At 43.3% G+C, this 18,901-nt stretch overlaps 1 protein-coding gene across 8 annotated transcripts in view; it reads left to right on the forward strand.

The window, feature by feature from the left end:
* The window catches only part of CEP170B (centrosomal protein 170B), a 57,031-nt gene extending 38,947 nt beyond the window's left edge, over positions 1 to 18,084 (forward strand). For 5 of the 8 annotated variants that reach the window (XM_080592812.1, XM_080592810.1, XM_080592815.1 and 2 more), the window contains 8 exons: positions 3,200 to 3,449; positions 5,840 to 5,999; positions 9,742 to 9,780; positions 10,331 to 10,474; positions 11,388 to 11,476; positions 12,021 to 12,114; positions 13,127 to 13,178; positions 13,923 to 18,084. In XM_080592812.1, the coding sequence (XP_080448938.1) occupies positions 3,200 to 3,449; positions 5,840 to 5,999; positions 9,742 to 9,780; positions 10,331 to 10,474; positions 11,388 to 11,476; positions 12,021 to 12,114; positions 13,127 to 13,178; positions 13,923 to 14,158 (1,064 nt within the window). In that variant the 3' untranslated portion in view covers positions 14,159 to 18,084. The remainder of the gene's footprint in view (positions 1 to 3,199; positions 3,450 to 5,839; positions 6,000 to 9,741; positions 9,781 to 10,330; positions 10,475 to 11,387; positions 11,477 to 12,020; positions 12,115 to 13,126; positions 13,179 to 13,922) is intronic. The other 3 variants (XM_080592814.1, XM_080592817.1, XM_080592816.1) reach the window with 2 other exon arrangements.
* Positions 18,085 to 18,901: the final 817 nt, after the last annotated feature.

The raw sequence follows: 18,901 nt of genomic DNA on the forward strand, positions 1-18,901 counted from the left end.
CAAATGCTACAATGGTGAGTACAACAGTCTGCATTCATGACAGTGATGGAGGGTGATGCTTCCTGGGCAGTGGGGTTCGGAGGCAACAGAGCATCTCCTATACCCAGGGAGATGTCACTGTGGTGTTGCCTGTGAGGATATCACAAATAGCCTTTTTTAGCTCCTCGATTTTATTTTTTTGAGCAGCCAGTTGCCATCTAGCAGGAGAATGTTATCTTTTTTTTGTTTCTGTTAAAAAGGTAGAGTTTAATGCCTCTCCAGTTCTGTCCTGCTTTTCTTTGACTTCTAAAACTCAGAGTTTGCTCTGAGAATGGCTCTAATGGTATTGATGGCAGCTAATGTCCACAGCGGCAGGTTTGAAGGCACGTGAAACAGGAAAACAAATTAATGTCCCTGTGTTTTAAAGGTTGTTCGCTTCTTTTTGCTGTAAATGCAAGCGTGGAGCTGGACACTACATTTTGATTGCCCCACGAGGTTCCCTCTGCTGTGTATTTTCATTCATTTTTGCCATAGGTAAGGAAGGCACACAGTTATGCTGCCCGCGAGGAGGAGGTTCGGGGGCTGTCTTGCTCTCTAGCTGTACACTCAGCAGCCTGTTATGAACAGACCCTCGCAATATCAACGTTTGTCATGGTTAAAACAGCCTTTAATTAAGAGGTGGGGACAGTGCAGATGACAGCTCTGGTACGGTAATTGGCAATCAGAGGCTGTCCCAGATAGTGCTTATGCCTTCAGTCTAAGACCTGGTCTATGCCCAGACTCCTTGATCTACCATGAACGTGACCAAGCAGGGCTGTTTGAGTTGTTTTTTAGGGAGGATGGGGGGCTGAAGGGACAGGAAGAACTGCTTTGGCTGAGTTTCTCAGGCCTGTTGAGAGGGATGCTGTTTTGAGCTGATTCGTGTTTTTGTAAGGGCTCTTGAAGAGTTTTGGATGTGTCCTTTTCATGTCCTTTCATACAGTTGAAATAATTATCCTTCTTGCACTATTCATTTTTATTGCATGCTAAAAATGTTATTTGCTGCTTGTTTTGATTTTTGGATTGTTTTGTCACCTCCAGCTTCCCTTTATTTTAATGATTTTTTTCTTGCACATTTGTATATGCATGTAAATCAGAATGTAAATTAGCTAAAAGAGTGCGTGGAGTTGCTCTCTTGCCTTTTTCAAGATGATGCTGTTACTGACTGTGTGTTAATCAATAACAAATTCAGATCAGTACGATGTGGTCCAGGTTTTACAAACAAGAGGTACTCTTCACAGCCCCCTGCCTTTGGACCACAGACTTCAAATCATTTGGAGAAAAATGATAAGAGCTGGCCAGTTCTTGTTCTCAAATGAATTGGTTTTTGATTTGCAGAGCTTTGTAGTAGCACGCTAACACCTTTCCTTGGGCATAGTTGCAGCACATGATGCTAATCCTTCTTTGAATTAGCTGCTCTTAAAATACTAACCTCCTAATTCCTTGATAGGATTGTGGACCTTGCACAAGCTCTAAGTAGACTAGTTGTACTTCCTCCTGCTTCGTAGCGCTGTAGCGGGTGTGTGATGCGTGTTCCTATACTAACGTTAGAGACCTTGTGAACGAGCACCCAGCACCCCATTCCTGGGACAAAACCCAAACGTTGATGAACTGAATGGTTGCACTGTGCCATCGAGGTGTCTCTGAGCACGATACAATAACCAGTGAAAACACTGAGTGTCAAGCCTTGGGAGTAAGGAGGCAGATGTGGCTGATTTATTTGAGGATTTCTTAAAGCATTAAGCTAACCATGATGGTTTCCAACCGTCCCAGTGGGAGAAAGCTAATCTTGCTAACGGAGGAACAGAATGAGTATCTGGCCTCGAGACAAGAAATGCCAGTGGCTTGTCAGGCACCTGAGGTAACTTTATGGGAAAAGCGCAGATAACGTCAGGATAATCCAAGGTGCCAATTCTGAAAGAGAAGGGCTGGTATCCCCCTGCTCCTCTGTGTACGGGATTTGTTTACTCAGTGTGATCTGAATGATGCTGCAGGACTAGATTCTGGTTGCCCTTGGTGTGCAGGGGCGGAAAATCAGGCCCTTAGTTTGGGAGTCCCTGTTCAGTGATAGGGAGACCTCTTGATTCGAAACCTGTACTTAAAAAAACAAAACAAACAAACAAACAAAAACTTCTCTTCTGGTGGAATATGAGCTGATTTATTTTTCTGTATATACGTATATATTTTAATCCTGAGCCATGACCTGTAAATAGCTGCGGTAACAATGTATACGAACATTTTTTTTTCCTCTATGTGGTAACTGTCTAGTTTCTATCTCCATCTTATAAGCCAAATTCATTATTTTTTTTCTGCATGATCAGTGATGCTGGCTTAATTTGCTTTCGGTGATTTAGCATTCTTATAGCCTTGGTAGCAGAGTAAAGCTTTTAGGTGCTGTAATTGTTAGTAACGTGGCTGGCTTTGTGTTCGGTGGGTCTTCGTCCTCCAGGCAAGGATGGAAGGAATGAAGGGCTGTGCAGAGAGTGCCATGAGACAGCGAACTCTGGGAGCCCGGTTTCCAAATCAGGGGGTTGATCCCAGGGCATCTCGGTGCTTCCCATGCAACCAGGGCCTGGGTGGCTGCAGAAGCGGCTGGGACAAGCGGGCAGCCTCCGCTCGACTCCAGGGGCTGGATCCGGTCCCGACGGCCTGCTGGTGTGAACGCTTCTTGTAGGGTGTCAGTGACAGGGCGCTGCGAGGCAGGAGGTGGGGGTGTGGACTCTTACAAATAAAACCAAGTACCATCATCTCTGCTTCGCTCAAAAAACCCCTTCCTTTTTGCTTGGACTTGAAACTAATTGGAAAGGTGTCTGCAGGCTTGAAAATTGGGCTCTCTTTAGAGAAGGATTTCTGTGGGACTATGAGGAGTCTGAAACGTGTGCTGCTTATACACAGAGCTTCTGTGCATGGAAAGCTGTCTGTGGTAATAATTCAATACTTCGGAGCTGGTAAGAGTCATTTTGGTTTTGCATTGGAATTTCCCACTCCAAATTTGTATAGCGGATGGGAGCTGCAGAAGTGCTCAGCTTTGAAATCAGCTCCGAGAACGTGCTGTTTAACTTAAAATCTGCACAGAAACTCTCCTTCCCTTGTGTTCCTGGGCTAGTGTTGTGTTACCTTTTTGCCCTGTTGTAGTCCCTCTTCACTTTCCTTGGTCTGAAACCAATTCATTTTTTATAAGCATCAAGGCGGAGACCACAGGGTTCAGATTACACTTCTACTTCGGAGGAGGAATATGGCTCAAATCACAGCTCCCCTAAACACAAACGCTCCCATACTTCAACAGCCACACAGACGCCGAGGATACGTGGCTCTGGGCTCGGCAAACAGAAACACAACGGCAGAGAGACAGATGATGACGAAGAGTTTGACGACCACCCTGACCCCTACAACTTCATGGCGCAGACAGCAGAGATAGCAGAAATAGCCAGGTGAGGAGCTGGGCAGCAGTGGGTTGTTTTCCGTGGTGTTCAAAACCCAGGTGTGAAGGTGGAAAGAGAGGCACACTCCCCTGTTGTCTGTGTGTCGCCCACCTCCCTTCATGCCTTGAGCATCAGTACGTTTTCCTGAAGCTTTACAGCCTGTGCCAGGCAGTGCTGGTTGTACCTTCTGGCTAGAAAATGCCAAGGTGCAGAGAAGCTGGGTTGTTTCTGGGCTTGTTTCTTCTCCGAGCTGTGGACAGGTATCCTCTTTGAGCTTTAAGTCTGTCAAAACATGTATCTATCTCTGCTCTTCACCGTGTTCTTCTGGAAGGTGCTCTCTGTGCACAGAGCAGTTCGTGTGAACCGTCCTAGTTCTCCTACAGAGGAAATCAAATGGATCAGCAAACAGCCAGGATGTAAACTGTTGAAGCCGCTGTGCCTGAAGCCGGTGAGGTAGCAGTAAGCAGTCGCTGCAGGGCAGAAACCTCTTTGGCTGGCACAATCGAATCCAGACAAGAAAACCTGTCTGTGCCCTGTATATAAATGAGTTCTTGCTTAGCTCGATGTCTGTGGATACGGGAGCTATTGTATACTGGTGGTCCTGTGGTTGCCTGGAGGGCTTTGGCAGTAAAGCAAATAGTTTCTTTTTTTAAACAGCGGCGTTTGAGGTTTGACATCTCTAATATGCGAGTGTGTTATGCCAACTTTCCAGAAATACTGGTCTTCCATTGTGCTGGCCATACTTGAAATAATTTCGACGTAGGAAGCTGTCTTGGCGTGCTCCGGGTCAGCGTTTCCATGTCAGACGTATCGCTTGCTGCGCGGATCTTAAAAAGCTTTCTTTCCTGAACGCTGCTGGCAGCCTGTAGAAAACGTGCCAGCCCTCAAACCAAGCTGCTTTACCTGTGCTGTAAGAAGCGTGTGTGGGGGGAAATGTTGATTTCCCTCGTAGCAGCGTCCCTACCACGGGAGAGCACTCGGGCACGCAGGAGCTATAAATAAGTGATTGCATCAGCCTCGTCTGGCTCGGCACGTTGCAGAACTCGGTCACATAGTCTGCTTCTAATTGCTGCTCTGATTTCCATTGCTGATCCCAAATTAACTGGGAGGGGTTTAAAGTAGTCGGAGAGAGTTAAAAGGGAAAATGCCACTTGTATACAGTAAGTGAATCGCACGATGGGTGCGTGGGGTGAGAGCTCTATCCGAAACCAGCACGGATAGGGGCACCTTCGGCAGGCAGATCAAACTACTTTTTATTAGTTCAATTACACATTTTCTTTCTGAGGAAATGTTTTGATGAACTGACAGCTTTATTATATTGCTTGTTTTTTGTTTTTTTTTTCCAAGTAAAGATGTCTTTCAGATGAAGCTAGCTAACTGGAAGACTTTTTTTTTTTTTTTTCTAAGCTCTTCTTTAAAATTATCACAACAGCTACTTCTGGTCTGTAGATTTCTTTTTTTAGTCTTTGCTACTAACAACCTAGAGACTTACAAACTGGTTTCAAGTTCTAGAGCAAGCAGAGCAAAGTTCTGCAGTCACTGAGCCTTAGCTGGAGACCTGTAAGGGGTCTTGAAGTTTCAGGACTTGGTTTCTGAAAAGCAGATCGCTCTAAGGTATGCCATGCATAACCCTGGTCATCCCTCATCCCTTTTGGAGATGATCGAGGCGTATTTTGATTTGTAAACCACAAGGGAGAGGGAAAGAGTTCGAGGTTTTTATTCTTTATGTAATAAAGAATACAGTTTCTGGCTTTCTAGGAGAGCTCTAGCCGTGTTGTAGAACATCACACTGTGGTAATTTCCATAAGGCACAAGAGCTTACTGTTTTGTTTTTTTGCATGGTGGAGGAATGCTTTCATTGTTGCTTTTTAGTTTAATGGTTTAAAGAGAAAAATAAAAGCCTGGAAATAAGCCACGAGTATAATGGTCGCCAATGGTTTTGTTAATCCCATTTTCCTTCTTTGTGCTTTTTAGGGGAAAGCAAAAGTCCCAAGAAGAAGTGACCATGTTCTATTTAAAAGATTAAAAAAAAATGGTTGGGGAACAATAACATTAAGCTTCTTTATGGACCATCTCCAACACTTTTTGATAGTGTGTACTAACTAGAATTTTTCTTCTCAAATCTCTGCTTTGAAGCCGGGTATAGGAGAGAAGTGGATTTATCTTGTTGTTCTCGTATGTAGTCAGAACATTCCTCAATGCCATGCCAAAAAGCTGCACCCCAAAGCTTTTCCTAGCCTCTGCGGAGGTTGTAATTCTTACAGACTTCCTGTGGTTGACAGTAAAAAAAGAAAAAAAGTCTTTTGAAGATGCTTTTTTAAAATATATATATGTGTTATGAATATGAGGCTTGTTGTATCGTGTGTCCTAATGGCTGTGCTTCATGCCCTGTGCTTCAGGCTAAGCCAAACCTTGGTGAAGGATGTGGCCATCCTTGCTCGAGAGATTCATGATGTTGCTGGAGATGGGGACTCACAGAGTTCGTCGGGGACGGGACCAAGCACCTCCCTCAGCTCTGTGCCCAACACTCCTGCTTCTACCATATCGGCGAGAGAAGAGGTAAGATCCCAAATGGCAGAAGTCTCGGCCTCTGAGTGCTAGCAGGTGTGCGCGGCATGGCTGTAGTGTGAGATCAGGGCAGCATCCTTGGGTTCTGCAGCATTACAAACTCTCGCCATCCTAAAAAAACAACAGAAGATTGACTGCAGTCTGTTAGTCTGTTTAGGATGCTCTTTATTTTGCCTTTTTATTTTTCTTTAATATTGAAACTGGGCAGGTTGCACTTTTGTTGGGGACATCCTTACAGCATCTCCAGGAAGCAAAAAGGCCCTATTGTCAAAATGTTAGATTCCGAAGGACCCGATGGCCTCCAGTGGGACACTGCTCCCTGGGGAGCAGGATGGGGTGGGTGTGCACTGCTCCTGGGCCAGGGAACCTGAGCCCCCCTCCTTCCAGACAAGGTGCTGGCTGTGTGCCCTGCATGCACACGGTGAGCTCTTCCCTCGGTACCAGCTGTGTGTTTTGAACTTGTGCCGTGTCCTTTCTGCCAGGGCTTCTGAAATGCTGTGCAGGGGTTTCTTAAATCCCTTCCCTGCACCTGTGTGTCAGCAGAGGCTGCTCTGCAGCCTGTGAGGTGGACAAGGATGGAGGGAGTTAACTTTGGGAGGATGGAGGCCTTACCTGAATTTGGCTCACCAGTGCAGCAGCTCAGGGACTCAGCCCAAGCTCAGCTGCAAGGTGCCCTGGCCTTTGCTGCTGTTTAAATCCAAATTCCCTCCTGTCTACCACCAGTGTGGGGTTAAAAATAAATCTCTCCTTTTATTTGCTGTTCACCTGGGCCTCTTGGTCCTCTATTGTCTTTGTTATAAGAATTGTACGTCTATCCTAAACAGGATTCAAAGCTGAGGCCAAATTTGCTGCCCTGCTAGGAGAGGATTTGGAGGCCCTGTGACCCTGCTGTGTTCATTGCTGAAGGTGCAAAGCAGAAGTTTAGGGAGGTTACTGGAAGATGAGGTGTGCAGGGCTGTGCTTGTGTTAAATAAACCCTGGTCAGCTGCAGCCTGCTTAGGGAAGGGTTTTCTGCTAGGGGCCATTTGGCGTTGAGCCACAGTGTGCAAACATTTCACAATAACTTCAGGCTCCGAGATGGTGTTTTATTGCTTTGTTTCCATGCAAATGCCACACCTGCAGAACTGCCTTCTGTGCTGCTCTGTTGAGCAGTTAAGGTGGCGTATCTACCTTACTTCTGACTTGCAAATGAGACGTTTGCTGTGGGTTGGTAATGACCAGCACCCACTTCCTTCCAGCAGGAAGCACACCTTCTTTTCTGCAGTGCCACTGAAGGGTGCGGCCCTAAGCCAGCACCTACAGAAGGTTGTTCCCTGCTGCTGGGTAGCATGGAGGGGCGGTGATACCTGCAAAACACACAGATTGAGGGTGCTGTGCAAAATGCTGGGCTTCAGAGCGCCTGGTAGTGATGCTGAATGGCTTGCCAGGACTGCTTGGACCCTGGCTAATTGAGGATTTCTCCCTGATGTGACTTTGCAGGGTTGTGCTGTGCTGTAGGTAATGCTCAGGAGCAGTGATACTGGACTCCAAGCAGGCAGGAGGGACCAAAATCACAGACATGTGCACTGTTCTGGGGGTCCTGCTCCAGTCTGGTTGCAGTGAGGAGGGTCCTGCTCACCCTTGTAGGCAGTGGTGTGGGAGGATTCTGTCCTTCAGCTGCTTTTGGCACCTTTGGAGTGCTCAGCCAGCGATGGCTGAAACCCCAGTAAAGGCTTCTAACTAGATTCCCTCCCAGTAGGGCTGGATAACAGTGACTGCAGCACAGCCAGTGGCTGGGAGGCTGTTCGGTTAGCCCCAGACTCTGCTGTTCATCAGTGGAGCTGCCTCGTGATAGCCAGGAACAGGTTAAATCAGCAGGACTTCGTGCTGCTGAGGTGTCAAGCTGAATCCCGAATAGCTTGGGATCCTGAACTGCGCATCCTGGGGGTCGTGTTGTGACTGGAAGTAACAGGACTGATGCGGGGTGTAGTAAATACACATCACGTCTTTGGGACTGGTCTTGGAATCAGCGGGCACGCCTCCCTCAGAGGGCATCAGGCAGGTCTGGGTGCTGCTCAATCTGGGCTAAAATAATTACTTTTAGCTTAATGACGAGAAGCTGCTTGGAAATCTCGAGATCAGCATGTGTGATGCTAAGCACTGTGAAGTTTGTGTTTATTAAACAATTTTACACTGAATATTCTAGGAAAGGACACAGCGATTAGAAATTTACTATAGTAGCAAAAGTAATTTAGTAGAAACATCTGCTAACAGTAAATATGTGAATGAGCAATGTTTGCTGTGTGTGACCATCTCTCTTATACAGCTCTGGTTCCTGCAGTGCTGTATGCCGCTCTGCTAGCCCTTGTTTTGCTACTACTAAATGTTTGCACCTACTCTAAGAAACTGAGGGGAAGAATGCAGGGAAAAGTGCCAACACTGGAATCACTTCTGAGGGTTCAGCACCTTACCAGAAGCTTCGCTTCAGACCTGTGTGTGCTACAGCATTTGTCAGCCTCCAACAAATTGCATTTTAAATTGCTTTTGTTACAGAGCTTGGCTAAGAGCAAAAACTGGGTGCGTTCTCTTAAAAGTTAAGATGGAGATTTAGTTAATCTCTTCAGTTAAGATGGAGATTTAAACCTTACGCTTCACGTTCTGCCCTTCAGGTCCAGTGTTGGCTTGGATGTTAGCCCGGGAGGGTTTCAGTTCCCTGATGCACGTTTAGGGTGTTTCTGGTTTTTGTAGCCCTCAACTGCACAGTATGCAATAACCCAGATTCCTGGAGTACTGAGCTGAGCCCTGCTGCAAGAAAGGGTGAAACCTTCGTGATTCCCGTTTACCAAAGTCCTGGCTTGTTTGGGATGCCTTGGGTTGTGTGTGTGTAGGTGTTACAGGACCCAGTTCTCTGCAGGGCTGCAGGTGGAGTCAAGTGGGTCAGCCCAAATCCCTGGCCACTTCTGCAAGGCTTAGTCCTGCACAAAATTAGTTGGTTGGCTTTTTTTTTTTTTTTAGTTGTTAATGATATAGCAAAAAACGTAGATCCCAGTTATATTTATGAAGTTGCTGTTTAATGTGCTCAGTGTGACTGTTGGTATGACGAAAGGAGGTGCTTATGGATGTGACAGAACAGAAAGCGTGAGAAGGAACCAGATAGTGTATGAAAATCTCCTGCTGGTGGGGGAGCAGATGCAGCTCCTACAGCTGGTTGTGCCGAGGTCTGCTGGGCTATAGGAATATCTCGTTCCCTTCTGACACTGTTTCACCGCTGCAGCCAGCATAGCTCACTGTTTCTCCACTTCACAAAAGGATGCTTAAATGAAGCTTGTTAGCTAAACGTTTTGGCTGTTGTGCACCCATAGCATAAAGTCTCACGCCTTCTGCCTGTGCATAACCCAAGTGCTACTGCATAGAGTGTGGGAAGCCTGGACCTTGGATGGCACATGGCTTCCTCACGAAGCTGAGGGCTGGTGCCAACCCCAGAGCCTCCTGTGCTAAGAGAGCTGTGGGATTTCACTCAGCACTGTCTATTTTGAAGTAACTGGGGAGCTGCCTGAGACCACCTCTGCAGAACTGGTGGGTGACCAGCACCTCTGTGGGTTCAGTGCATGCCGACGGGGGTGGGCAGCGAGTGCTGGTCCTCAGGAACGCGCTTTGGGGAATGTCACCCCAAAATAACAATGTGTGTGTTCTTTGATACTTGCTGTCACAGTCATTCAGTAGCATTGATCTCTTTGTTTCTGTTTTAACACAGATTGCTCGTAGATCTTTTCGGCTGGCATATCCATCTCAGGTGCACTTTCCATCCCATTATTTTTGTATTCCTGTCTTGTCACTGTTACTTTCCTCACCTTCTTTTAGTTTTTTGTCTGTCAATCAAACAAACAGGAGTAGCTGTCTTGCTGTTCTTACTGTAAAGTGTCTGCATTATCAGTGGTTTTGGATTCCTTTTTCATCTCTTCCATGTGTTATTAAATGTTTTCTGATTAATTTTAGTGTCACTTTAATGTTGCATTGATATATTAAAACATAAGATACAAGGAAACAGGTTTTTTTGAGTTTTAGCCTATAAAAGGCAAAGATGTACTGCTCAATGACACGTTCAAGTCTCAAGATTATAAAGTGGAATAGCCCCACTGAGTTTCGTAGGATGACTCCAGTGGGTAGATATTTGCAGGATTGGGGTCTGGTAATTTGCTTAGGAACCCATACCTGTCTGAACAAGACTTGAATGAATCAGTGTTCCTCTGGGGCTTGCCTGAAAATCTGCCATACCTGCAGTGAGTGCCTGTGTGCCTCCTTCCCTACTCATTTTTAATGACTCATTACTCATTATTTCCAAGTTGGTGCAGCACATTCCAGAAGCAAGTCTGAACTACCAGAAAGTGCCTCCGGGATCAGTGGAACTGAAGGATTTTGACCAAAATATGAACGATAATAGAGAAGAGGATCCATCAAAAAAAACAAGGACAAGAAACCGTGAGGAGGCAGGCCACCCTTTTCTTTACTTTCTAACTTTATATATGACATTGCTCTCAGGTGCAGTATGCATATCTGCTCTTTCTAAGCTGCAAAAGGCAGCTACTCAAAAAAGTGCTCTTCTCAAGAGGTCTCACTTTTGTTGGTATAGAAATAGTGTTAAAGAAATGAAAAAAGGAACAGAAAATCACCCTTTTAGTCAACACTAACTGGAAGTTTCCTCTCCTGTGTAAAGCTTCACTAGGATCTGAGGCTTGATCACTGGGGAGGAGGCATTCAGTGTCAGCCCACTTTGGCTATTTCACTTGCTCTTTTAATGAAAAACACAAATGTCTCAACTTTGAAATGTGCAGCATTGGTGGTTTAATGGCAAGAAATTATGTCAGGAGACTAGCTGTACATAATCAGTAACGGCACCTTATTTTTCTGCAATGGACATGCTGGTCTGAGCTGCCTGTGGAGCAGTTGTGGCAGAATCTGGATATGCCTGGCTGAATATCAAGATACATGACTGTGAAAGTGGCTTGAAGTGTCTCATATAAATCACTTAAGATGTTGGTTTTTTTTTGTTTTGTTCTGTGTGTGTGTGTGCATGTGCTTGGTTTTGGGGGTGAAGGTACCTGTGAGGCTTGTAAAGTCTTAAAGAAATGTTTAAGCTGTTGTGTGACTTCAAACAACTGTCTTCCTCTACTCTTCTAGAAAAAAAAAAGACCAAAACCAACAACTGAACAGGTTACTGTTAATCTTTTTGCCAAAGTGTTACAACAAAGCTGTATGCTATCTTAATCTCCCTTGAGCTTCAAATGTCATCCCTATAGAGAAAGATATTTCAGTGGGGATTGTTTACTCTAAAAGAAAATGTATTTTTTATTTTTCCTCTTTTGATAAAATTTCTTTATCTGATTTTGCCTTTTGTTTTAGGTTATCTTTGACAACCTGATGTTGAACCCGGTGTCCCAGTTATCACATGCAATCCGTGAAAATACAGAAAACCTAGCTGAAAAAATGAAGTAAGTAACTTTTTGTCCCTGGCCTGAAATGTTGACTGGCTCTTTGTGGAAGATAATGCACTGTCATCTTCAGAAGCTTTATTATCAAGGGGTAGGGAATCAGTGTAGTAAATGGGGTATGTAGTGAACGAGAGGTAATATGGTTTCTTGCCATCTCTTTTCTCATATATTTGGCCTTCTGAATTTTAGTGCTGGATTTATAATATCTGTTAATGCATTAACTTTGAAATGCTGCCTGTGGAAAGAGAGAGGAAAAAAATGTATTCCTACTGGTGGATTTTGTTCTCTTTCCTCCCATGTCCCAAGGCTCTCGGAAAGCCCACAGATCACCAGGTCTTGTGCAAGCTCTTCAAAGCCTGTTGTTGCTCTAGAAGCCATCAGGTAGAGAAGGACTTTGGAATGTTCCTAAATCAGCTGAAAGGAGCTTTGTCCTGTCGCTAATCCATTAATCTCCTTTGTTGCCACATCTTGTGATAATTAAGTCTTTTAAACAATCAGCTTTTGGATGGTAATTTTAAGACCTGTTCCACGCTTTGTGCTGCAGGATTCTGTTTCAAAACTCAGAAAGGACCTGGGAGGAGATGGAGGCCAAAATTAACTCGGAAAATGAAGTGCCAATTCTGAAGACATCAAACAAGGTAAGACATGGAAACAAGTAAACTACTGAAGGCTTGTGTCCATTGAAAGCTTTGTGAGAAACCACCGTAAGTTCTGGCTCACCTCAAATCCATTTCTGAAATTACTGGCTCATTTGCATGTGTTGAACTGCTGTTTTCTGTTGCTGCTTTAAGTGTGACAAGGTGAGTTTTTCAGCTGTTGTGGTATTGTCACTTTCACCAAAATTTTCTCCCCGTCCTTAGTAATTCATTTTTAGATACTCAGTCCCTTAGCAGATGTACAAGTTCCAGGATCTTTAGGCTTCATTTAAACATCTTCCAAAGCATCACCTACCATGTAGTTGCCACAGCTTTAGTTGCAGACAGGTGTTTCTCCTGGATGTTTGTTTTTTTCCCCACCTGTTACAATTTGCTAACAGGACAATAACACAAACCTCATCTGTAGGGTGGTGTTTGTGCTCACATAACCTCTTACTGTCATTTACGGGGACCGTCAGTAGGGATTTAAGTACAGTAATGGACTCTGGCTGATGCTAAGAGTATATATAACTGTGCAGGACCTGTGTCTAAGGACCCAGTGCTACAATGATATATATGTGGCCAATTACTTTGTCTAGTCTAGGAGTTGTTTGCAAATATCTTTGTATGTGTGGTGTTAAAGGGGTGTGAATGAGCCTTTGTATAGTTAGTGTCCAGCTACGTGGACAGTTAATCTGGCTGACATTTCAAATCTAATAAACCATTGTAGCTATAAACTGGGTGGTGTAGTAGCACTTGGGAAAACGAGGCAGAGCAGAGGTCGCATGTGCTGACCTAGATAGAGATCGCAGAATCATCTAGGTTGAAGAAGACCTTCAAGATCATCAAGTCAAAGCTTAATACTCTATTAGTCTTTTCTGTTAAATAATCAAGTTTGGAAATGGCCTTGAATATTCTTGATGGGAGAAGGCAGGGGGAGAGTAGGACTAGATTCCTGCATTATTAGTTGAGTAACTTGTTGCTTAAATCTCCATTCTGATGCTTTTATTTCCAGGAAATCAGTTCTATCCTGAAGGAGCTCAGGAGAGTTCAAAAACAGCTTGAAGGTTGGTCATTTGAAATGTTTGTTTTGTCTTTCCTATGCCAGTAAATTGTACAAAATAAAATAATGTGGCTTGATTTGCAACTGAAAACTGGGAAAGGATGCAAAAGTTCCGTTTGCATGGTGCTCTTTGATGAGTGCATATGGAAGGAACAGTAGATTTATCTTGTGCTGCCAATTTTTAAAAAAAAAAAAAAATGTTGACTTCTGAAATGTGGAAACTGTTGCTGTGGAAATGCTTTGTTTGTGGTAATTAGTATATTCACATAAGATGCACTGGCAAAGGTCTGTTCTGCTGAAATACTTAGTAGCTCTTCCAGCCAGTAAGCTGTGCTTTGCTTTTGGACTAAGTGTCCATGTTGACTTGAATCTTGCCCACAGAGCTCTGTGCAATAGAGAAGGCAGGGCAATCTCAGTGGATGTTTCTTGCATCATCTGGAAGCTTAATAACGGCATGTGAAAACATACAGGGATCACTTCAGGCTCCTGCTAAATGCCTGTCATTTTTCTGCTGTAGTTTGTCTTGTTAAGTTTAACCAGAAAGTTGAATGTCCTTGTAAACTCAGACTGGGAGAGGTTTTGCTTATTAAAGCTGCTTAGGCCTGAAGGTACTGAGGGAAAAAATAACATGATTAAAATGAGCACAAGTAGTGCCTGCAGTTCTATGGCCTTCAAAATGAAGGCAAGTAACCTTTTTAAACAACTCCGAGTTCTGCTAATGTGTCTGTGTGTGCCTCTTTTTCCCCAGTTATAAATGCTATCATTGACCCTACTGGAAACTTGGATGTAGTTGCCAGTAACAAAGCATCTGCTGCTGCTAAACAATCCACAGCCACTAAAGTCAGGACTGCTAACGCTTCTGGGTCCACACTGGAGACGTTGTCCCCAGCACAGATGAGAAACTACACGCAGAAATCGAACTGTGGCTCTTCTAGCTTGCAAGATTCGAATTTCATTCCAGATGGAGAGAAATACGTGATCTGATGAAATATTTTGTATTGCTATCATACTGTAATCTACTGTCGCATTAGTATTGTATGTGAGTGGTTTGTGGACAGTTTGTGTGGAGCAGTTGTTTAGATTGCTAACATGTTGCACAAAAAAGAAAATCTATGCTGTGAGGGTGAATGGCAAGTCTGTGTATGCCTTTTAAACAAGACTAGCACTGTGGAGCAGCACATATTCAGCATAGAGGCAAAACGATTTTTAAAGAATTACTCACTGATTCTTCCTGTGTGCCATAAGAAAACAGGCTTTGCATACCCTCCATTCAGTACTGCCGAAGCTAAAGTGTTCTTGCATTAGCCTGTTTATAATTATTCAGTTATAATGAGGCGCAGGTTAAAAAAAAAACAACACAACACTTTTTGGTACTGTATTTGCTTTTTTTTTTTTTTACTTGTACAAGTGAACATTGCAGCTCTGTTGGAATCAATGTGTAAATCCAGCAGAACGATGGTGCAATATAACGGGTTTCTCAGAGGAACTCTTGCTACAGTTCTGTAAGCAGCGGTCTTAAAAAGGCGATCACACTGAAGTTGTACATATATCTTTTTTTTTTTCAGTCCAAAAAACAAAAGAAGACAGAGCAAACCCTTTGTTGTTTTCTCTTGGGAAAGTATAAAAGTTAATGATGGTGTGAATGTAAAGATTTCTAATACAATTACTGTTTTTGGTGTTTCAGGCCCAAAGTTTGATGTAAGTACAAAAAATCAAATTTTACAGTTTAGCTTGCCAAATTTTTGGTACAGTTGCTATCTTTAAGTTTTTTATGAACTATTCAATCTTTTCGCAATGAACTAGAAATACTCCTAGCTGGGCCAAAGACTAAGATGTTTGAATTAGCTAATTGCTAAGAAAAACATCTGTTCCAGTGGCTCACATAATAAACTTAATGACACAGTTGCTGTGAACTAGTGTTCACTTGATGGCACTCAAAAAATAACAGCGTAAGTGTAGCTTCTCCTTTATGGTTAGTTCTCCTATAATTTTTTTTCAATGCAAAAGTGCTTGAAAACAACGGCTCTGTGCTGTTCTTTAGAAACTACCCACCAGTGTCAAGCACTTCATGTATCTGAGATTTTTGTCTGGATTTTATTTTTGGTAATTATAATCCTAGAAACACTACTATGTGCAGTTGCACTAGGCAATTTCTTGTTTAAAACACATTGCATTTTGTATTCTGCCTTTCAGTTAAGCTGCAAAACCCTAAGCAATTTCTTGTTGCTCTAAAAACAAAAGGTTTGGTTTTGCAGAGGACCTCTTCCAGATGTGTTTGCTCCCAGTTTTTTCCATCTTGTATTGATTCCTTTTTCATTCTTCCTGGTCCATAAACTGTAATCAGGTAGAGAAATTCTTCCATGGTCGTGGAGGATGCATTTGCTGGGAAAGGTGAGCAGATGAGTTCCACTTTGCCCTCATACAGTGTGTAATTTAACTAGTGAAATGGTATCCCAAGCTTGACTGCTTCTTGTGTGCCGACTTTATATTTTGGGTGGGTAGTGGATTCCTTAGCTAGCTTCAGTAGTTACCTGAGCTTTTCTGCTAGAATGTTGTGAAAGTGGGAACCAGTTAAAATAATTTAAATAAGTAGGGATGCTCACAGTGTTTAGTCTTACTAGCAAAGAGCATGAGTGCTTTCCTGGTGAAGCCAGTGGGAGCTTTCTGTCAATTTCAGCAGAAACAGGATCTGTCCCAAAACGGGAATACGCCAGCAGGCCGTTAGTTTGAGTGTGCGGGACGCTGGCTGGCAAACAACAGGTCCAAATATCCTTCCAATATCTCCAGCAGGTTATAACTCATCTGCTTATGTGGAGATGCTCTTCCGTGAAGAAATCTGCTGAATTTCACACAGATGAATGCAGAATAATAATAAAAAATTGCCCATGATGCTCTTCTGCCTGTAATATACACACTATCTGAATGTGTTGATTCACTTGTTTACTCTGATCTGTCTTTCCTTGAAATACCTGCCTGTGTCTGTGATGACTATCATAAGTGGTGGTATTGTTCCTGACGTATGAAACATTTTTTCAAGCCCTTCTTTGTTAGGGCTTGATCTGACCAGGTGCTACCCCAACTCACTAGGAGTTGAAGGACCTTCACAGATGAGGTATTGCTGTTAGTTTTGGTTTTGCTGTAGAGACGTGAATTACTCAAACATCTGACTCTTATTATTGTTTGATTGTATGTTAACCACATTTCCACATCTTCGTGGCTACGCTCTAGTGGATTTTTTTTCTCTACAACGTGTCCTTGATTTGACTTCTGATTGTTTTCACTTGAAAATTGCTTGATTCTTCCTTCCATGAACACACCAGGAATGGATTTTCTTCCTTGATTGTTTTGTTCTGAATTTGGGAGAGCGCCCGCAGACACCTTACATCAATTAAGTCAACCCACAAAATACGGTACCTCTTCAAGTGACTAACAAGGATGCAGCAGTCCATGTCTGCTTATAATTTGGATGTGTGTTTGAAGGGCTGGGGGGGGAGATGCACAGCTTGGTTTATTTGTGACTCAGCCAAAATACAAAATGCTTCTGTGTCCTGACGCAGCGTTCATGCTTGGATCTTCACATTTAAAACAGTCTTGTTAGTCAGCGATGAAATGCAACATAATTATTTCTTGTATTCACTGTTTCTGAAATTCATACACCCCATTTGCACTTGTCTGCTCCAGATACGCCAAAGAGCTAGCCACTTGAGTGTATCTCCTCTATTAATTTTCAGTCTTACACACGGTACTGTGTGCATCCATGCCTCCGTGACTGCGGGGTGAGCGTACCAGGTGCGTAGCAATGTCTTGCTGGCCCAGGACCGGTGTGCAAGATGCCTTTTGGCTTCGGTGAGCTGTGGATGGGCCTCGCGTTGAGCGTGGTAGGGGTGACGCTGACCTGTGGGTCGTTCTCATACCATTTTGCTTTCACGTGTTTTGTATTTGACTAAAGAAATGTAACAAAGGGTGGGATTTTCAAAGTCTGAGGGAAGCGAGCGCTCAGGCCCTTGTGGGTTTCCATGCGATCTGGGTGCCTGATGCCTTGAGCACCTTTCAAAATCCCAGCCCTCAGTTCTTCCACTATACTTGAAAACCATGTTCTCAGTTCAGCGCTTTCACATGTAAAAATCTGTTACTCTGTTGTGCTGGGATGAATGTAAATTCCTGGGAGAATGTGTATGAGCTTTGTGGGCGAGGACACAATCGTACCTACAGTGAGGTCATGTCGTGGTCGTGCTCCAGGAGAAAAGAACGTCTGCATCGTCTTTGAGTAATATTTTAGTAAAGGTAAAACTAGTGGAATGTTTACATGCAGCCTACTGAAAAAAAGAAAAGAGAATTTTAAAAAGAAAAAAAAAAAAGGAAGAAAAACTGTAAGGTAGTTAAGTGCAAGATTCTACTAGTTTTTTTCTTGTTTTGCAGATCACAGTAGCTATTTCTGAAGTTTGGTAAATGTGTATAACTCTTGCAAAGACCAGACAGAACTACCTGTTCACTTTTGATGTGCCCCATGCTGAATTGTGCCTATTTCACTATCTGCTGTTGTTATGCTGCTGATTCTGCTGTTCTGAACTGTTCACTGGATCATTCCATTTGCATGCAACACAAATGCAAGCTGAGCTGTTTGAGAGTAAAGCTGAAACACATTTGTATAACTTGAACTGATTAATGACTTTCTCTTTTCCACACCCTCTGGAAATGCTGTGTATAATTTTGATTTGTTTCTCTTACCTTGATTTTTTTCTGCTTTTTTTTTAATGGTAATTTATTTTTGTTTGGATTATAGGCAGTATCTGTACATTTTGTTCCAAGGTGATATTGTGGACGTCTTTAAAAAATAAAATAAATTGTTATTTTATATAATTTTATCATAAAGTTGCTCTAATAAATCATTCTTATATCATGTGACAATATGATTCTGGAATTTTGTGTGTTAATTTGGGAGAGTAAGTGCTCAGTGGCCTAAATTTTCCAACTACCTGTTTACATTGGTGTTAATAAGTACAGTGTAATGAAAGAATTGCCAGCAACTGAAGACTTAACAGTGCAACTGGATCCCTTCTGGTGACACCTGGGGCTGGGGCAGGTCCCTCTCTTGTAGTACGGGAGCCCCCTCTGCCCTGCCCCCAGAGTTACGGGATTGAAGTCTGCAAGTCCCCATCACCTGAGGGTGGTCTTACTTCTGAGTATGGCATAGCAATGTGTTATTTCATTTTGTTAATGTTTTATTTCATTGCCATGATTAACAGCGGTGTTTTGAAAGGTTAAATCCAGCCTGGATAGGATCATGCCCCAGTAGGTGATCACAGAAAACAGTGCTTGTACTCACTCTTTTGCCCTCATTTTATATATGTTGAATCTTTACATTTATGTGAAAACATTTTGATTTTTTTTTCCTTTCACTACATCACCGTCTCCCTTTCTTCCTGGAGTTTTGTCTGACCTTTGCATCTTTCTTGGCACTTTAGAAACAGTATTAATTCCTTCTTTCCTCCTGCACAGCCTTCAGGTGTCTGCAGCTTCACCCGTGCTGCTCGGTGCTGAGTTGGACTTTAGCTCCACGTCCTCTGCATTAGCACAGCTTCTCTAGGAAGTACAACAGTAGCACAATAGTACAATAGCAGATAAGAACATGGCGTGGTTTCCAATAAGAACTAAAGCACAGAGAAAGGAATTAAAAAAAATTCAGTACCCAACCAGGATCGCTGAGTGACTTCCCATTCCCTGAAG

This window comes from Anser brachyrhynchus (genome assembly GCF_964034855.1).
Source record: "Anser brachyrhynchus genome assembly, chromosome: 5".
Taxonomy (NCBI): domain Eukaryota; kingdom Metazoa; phylum Chordata; class Aves; order Anseriformes; family Anatidae; genus Anser; species Anser brachyrhynchus.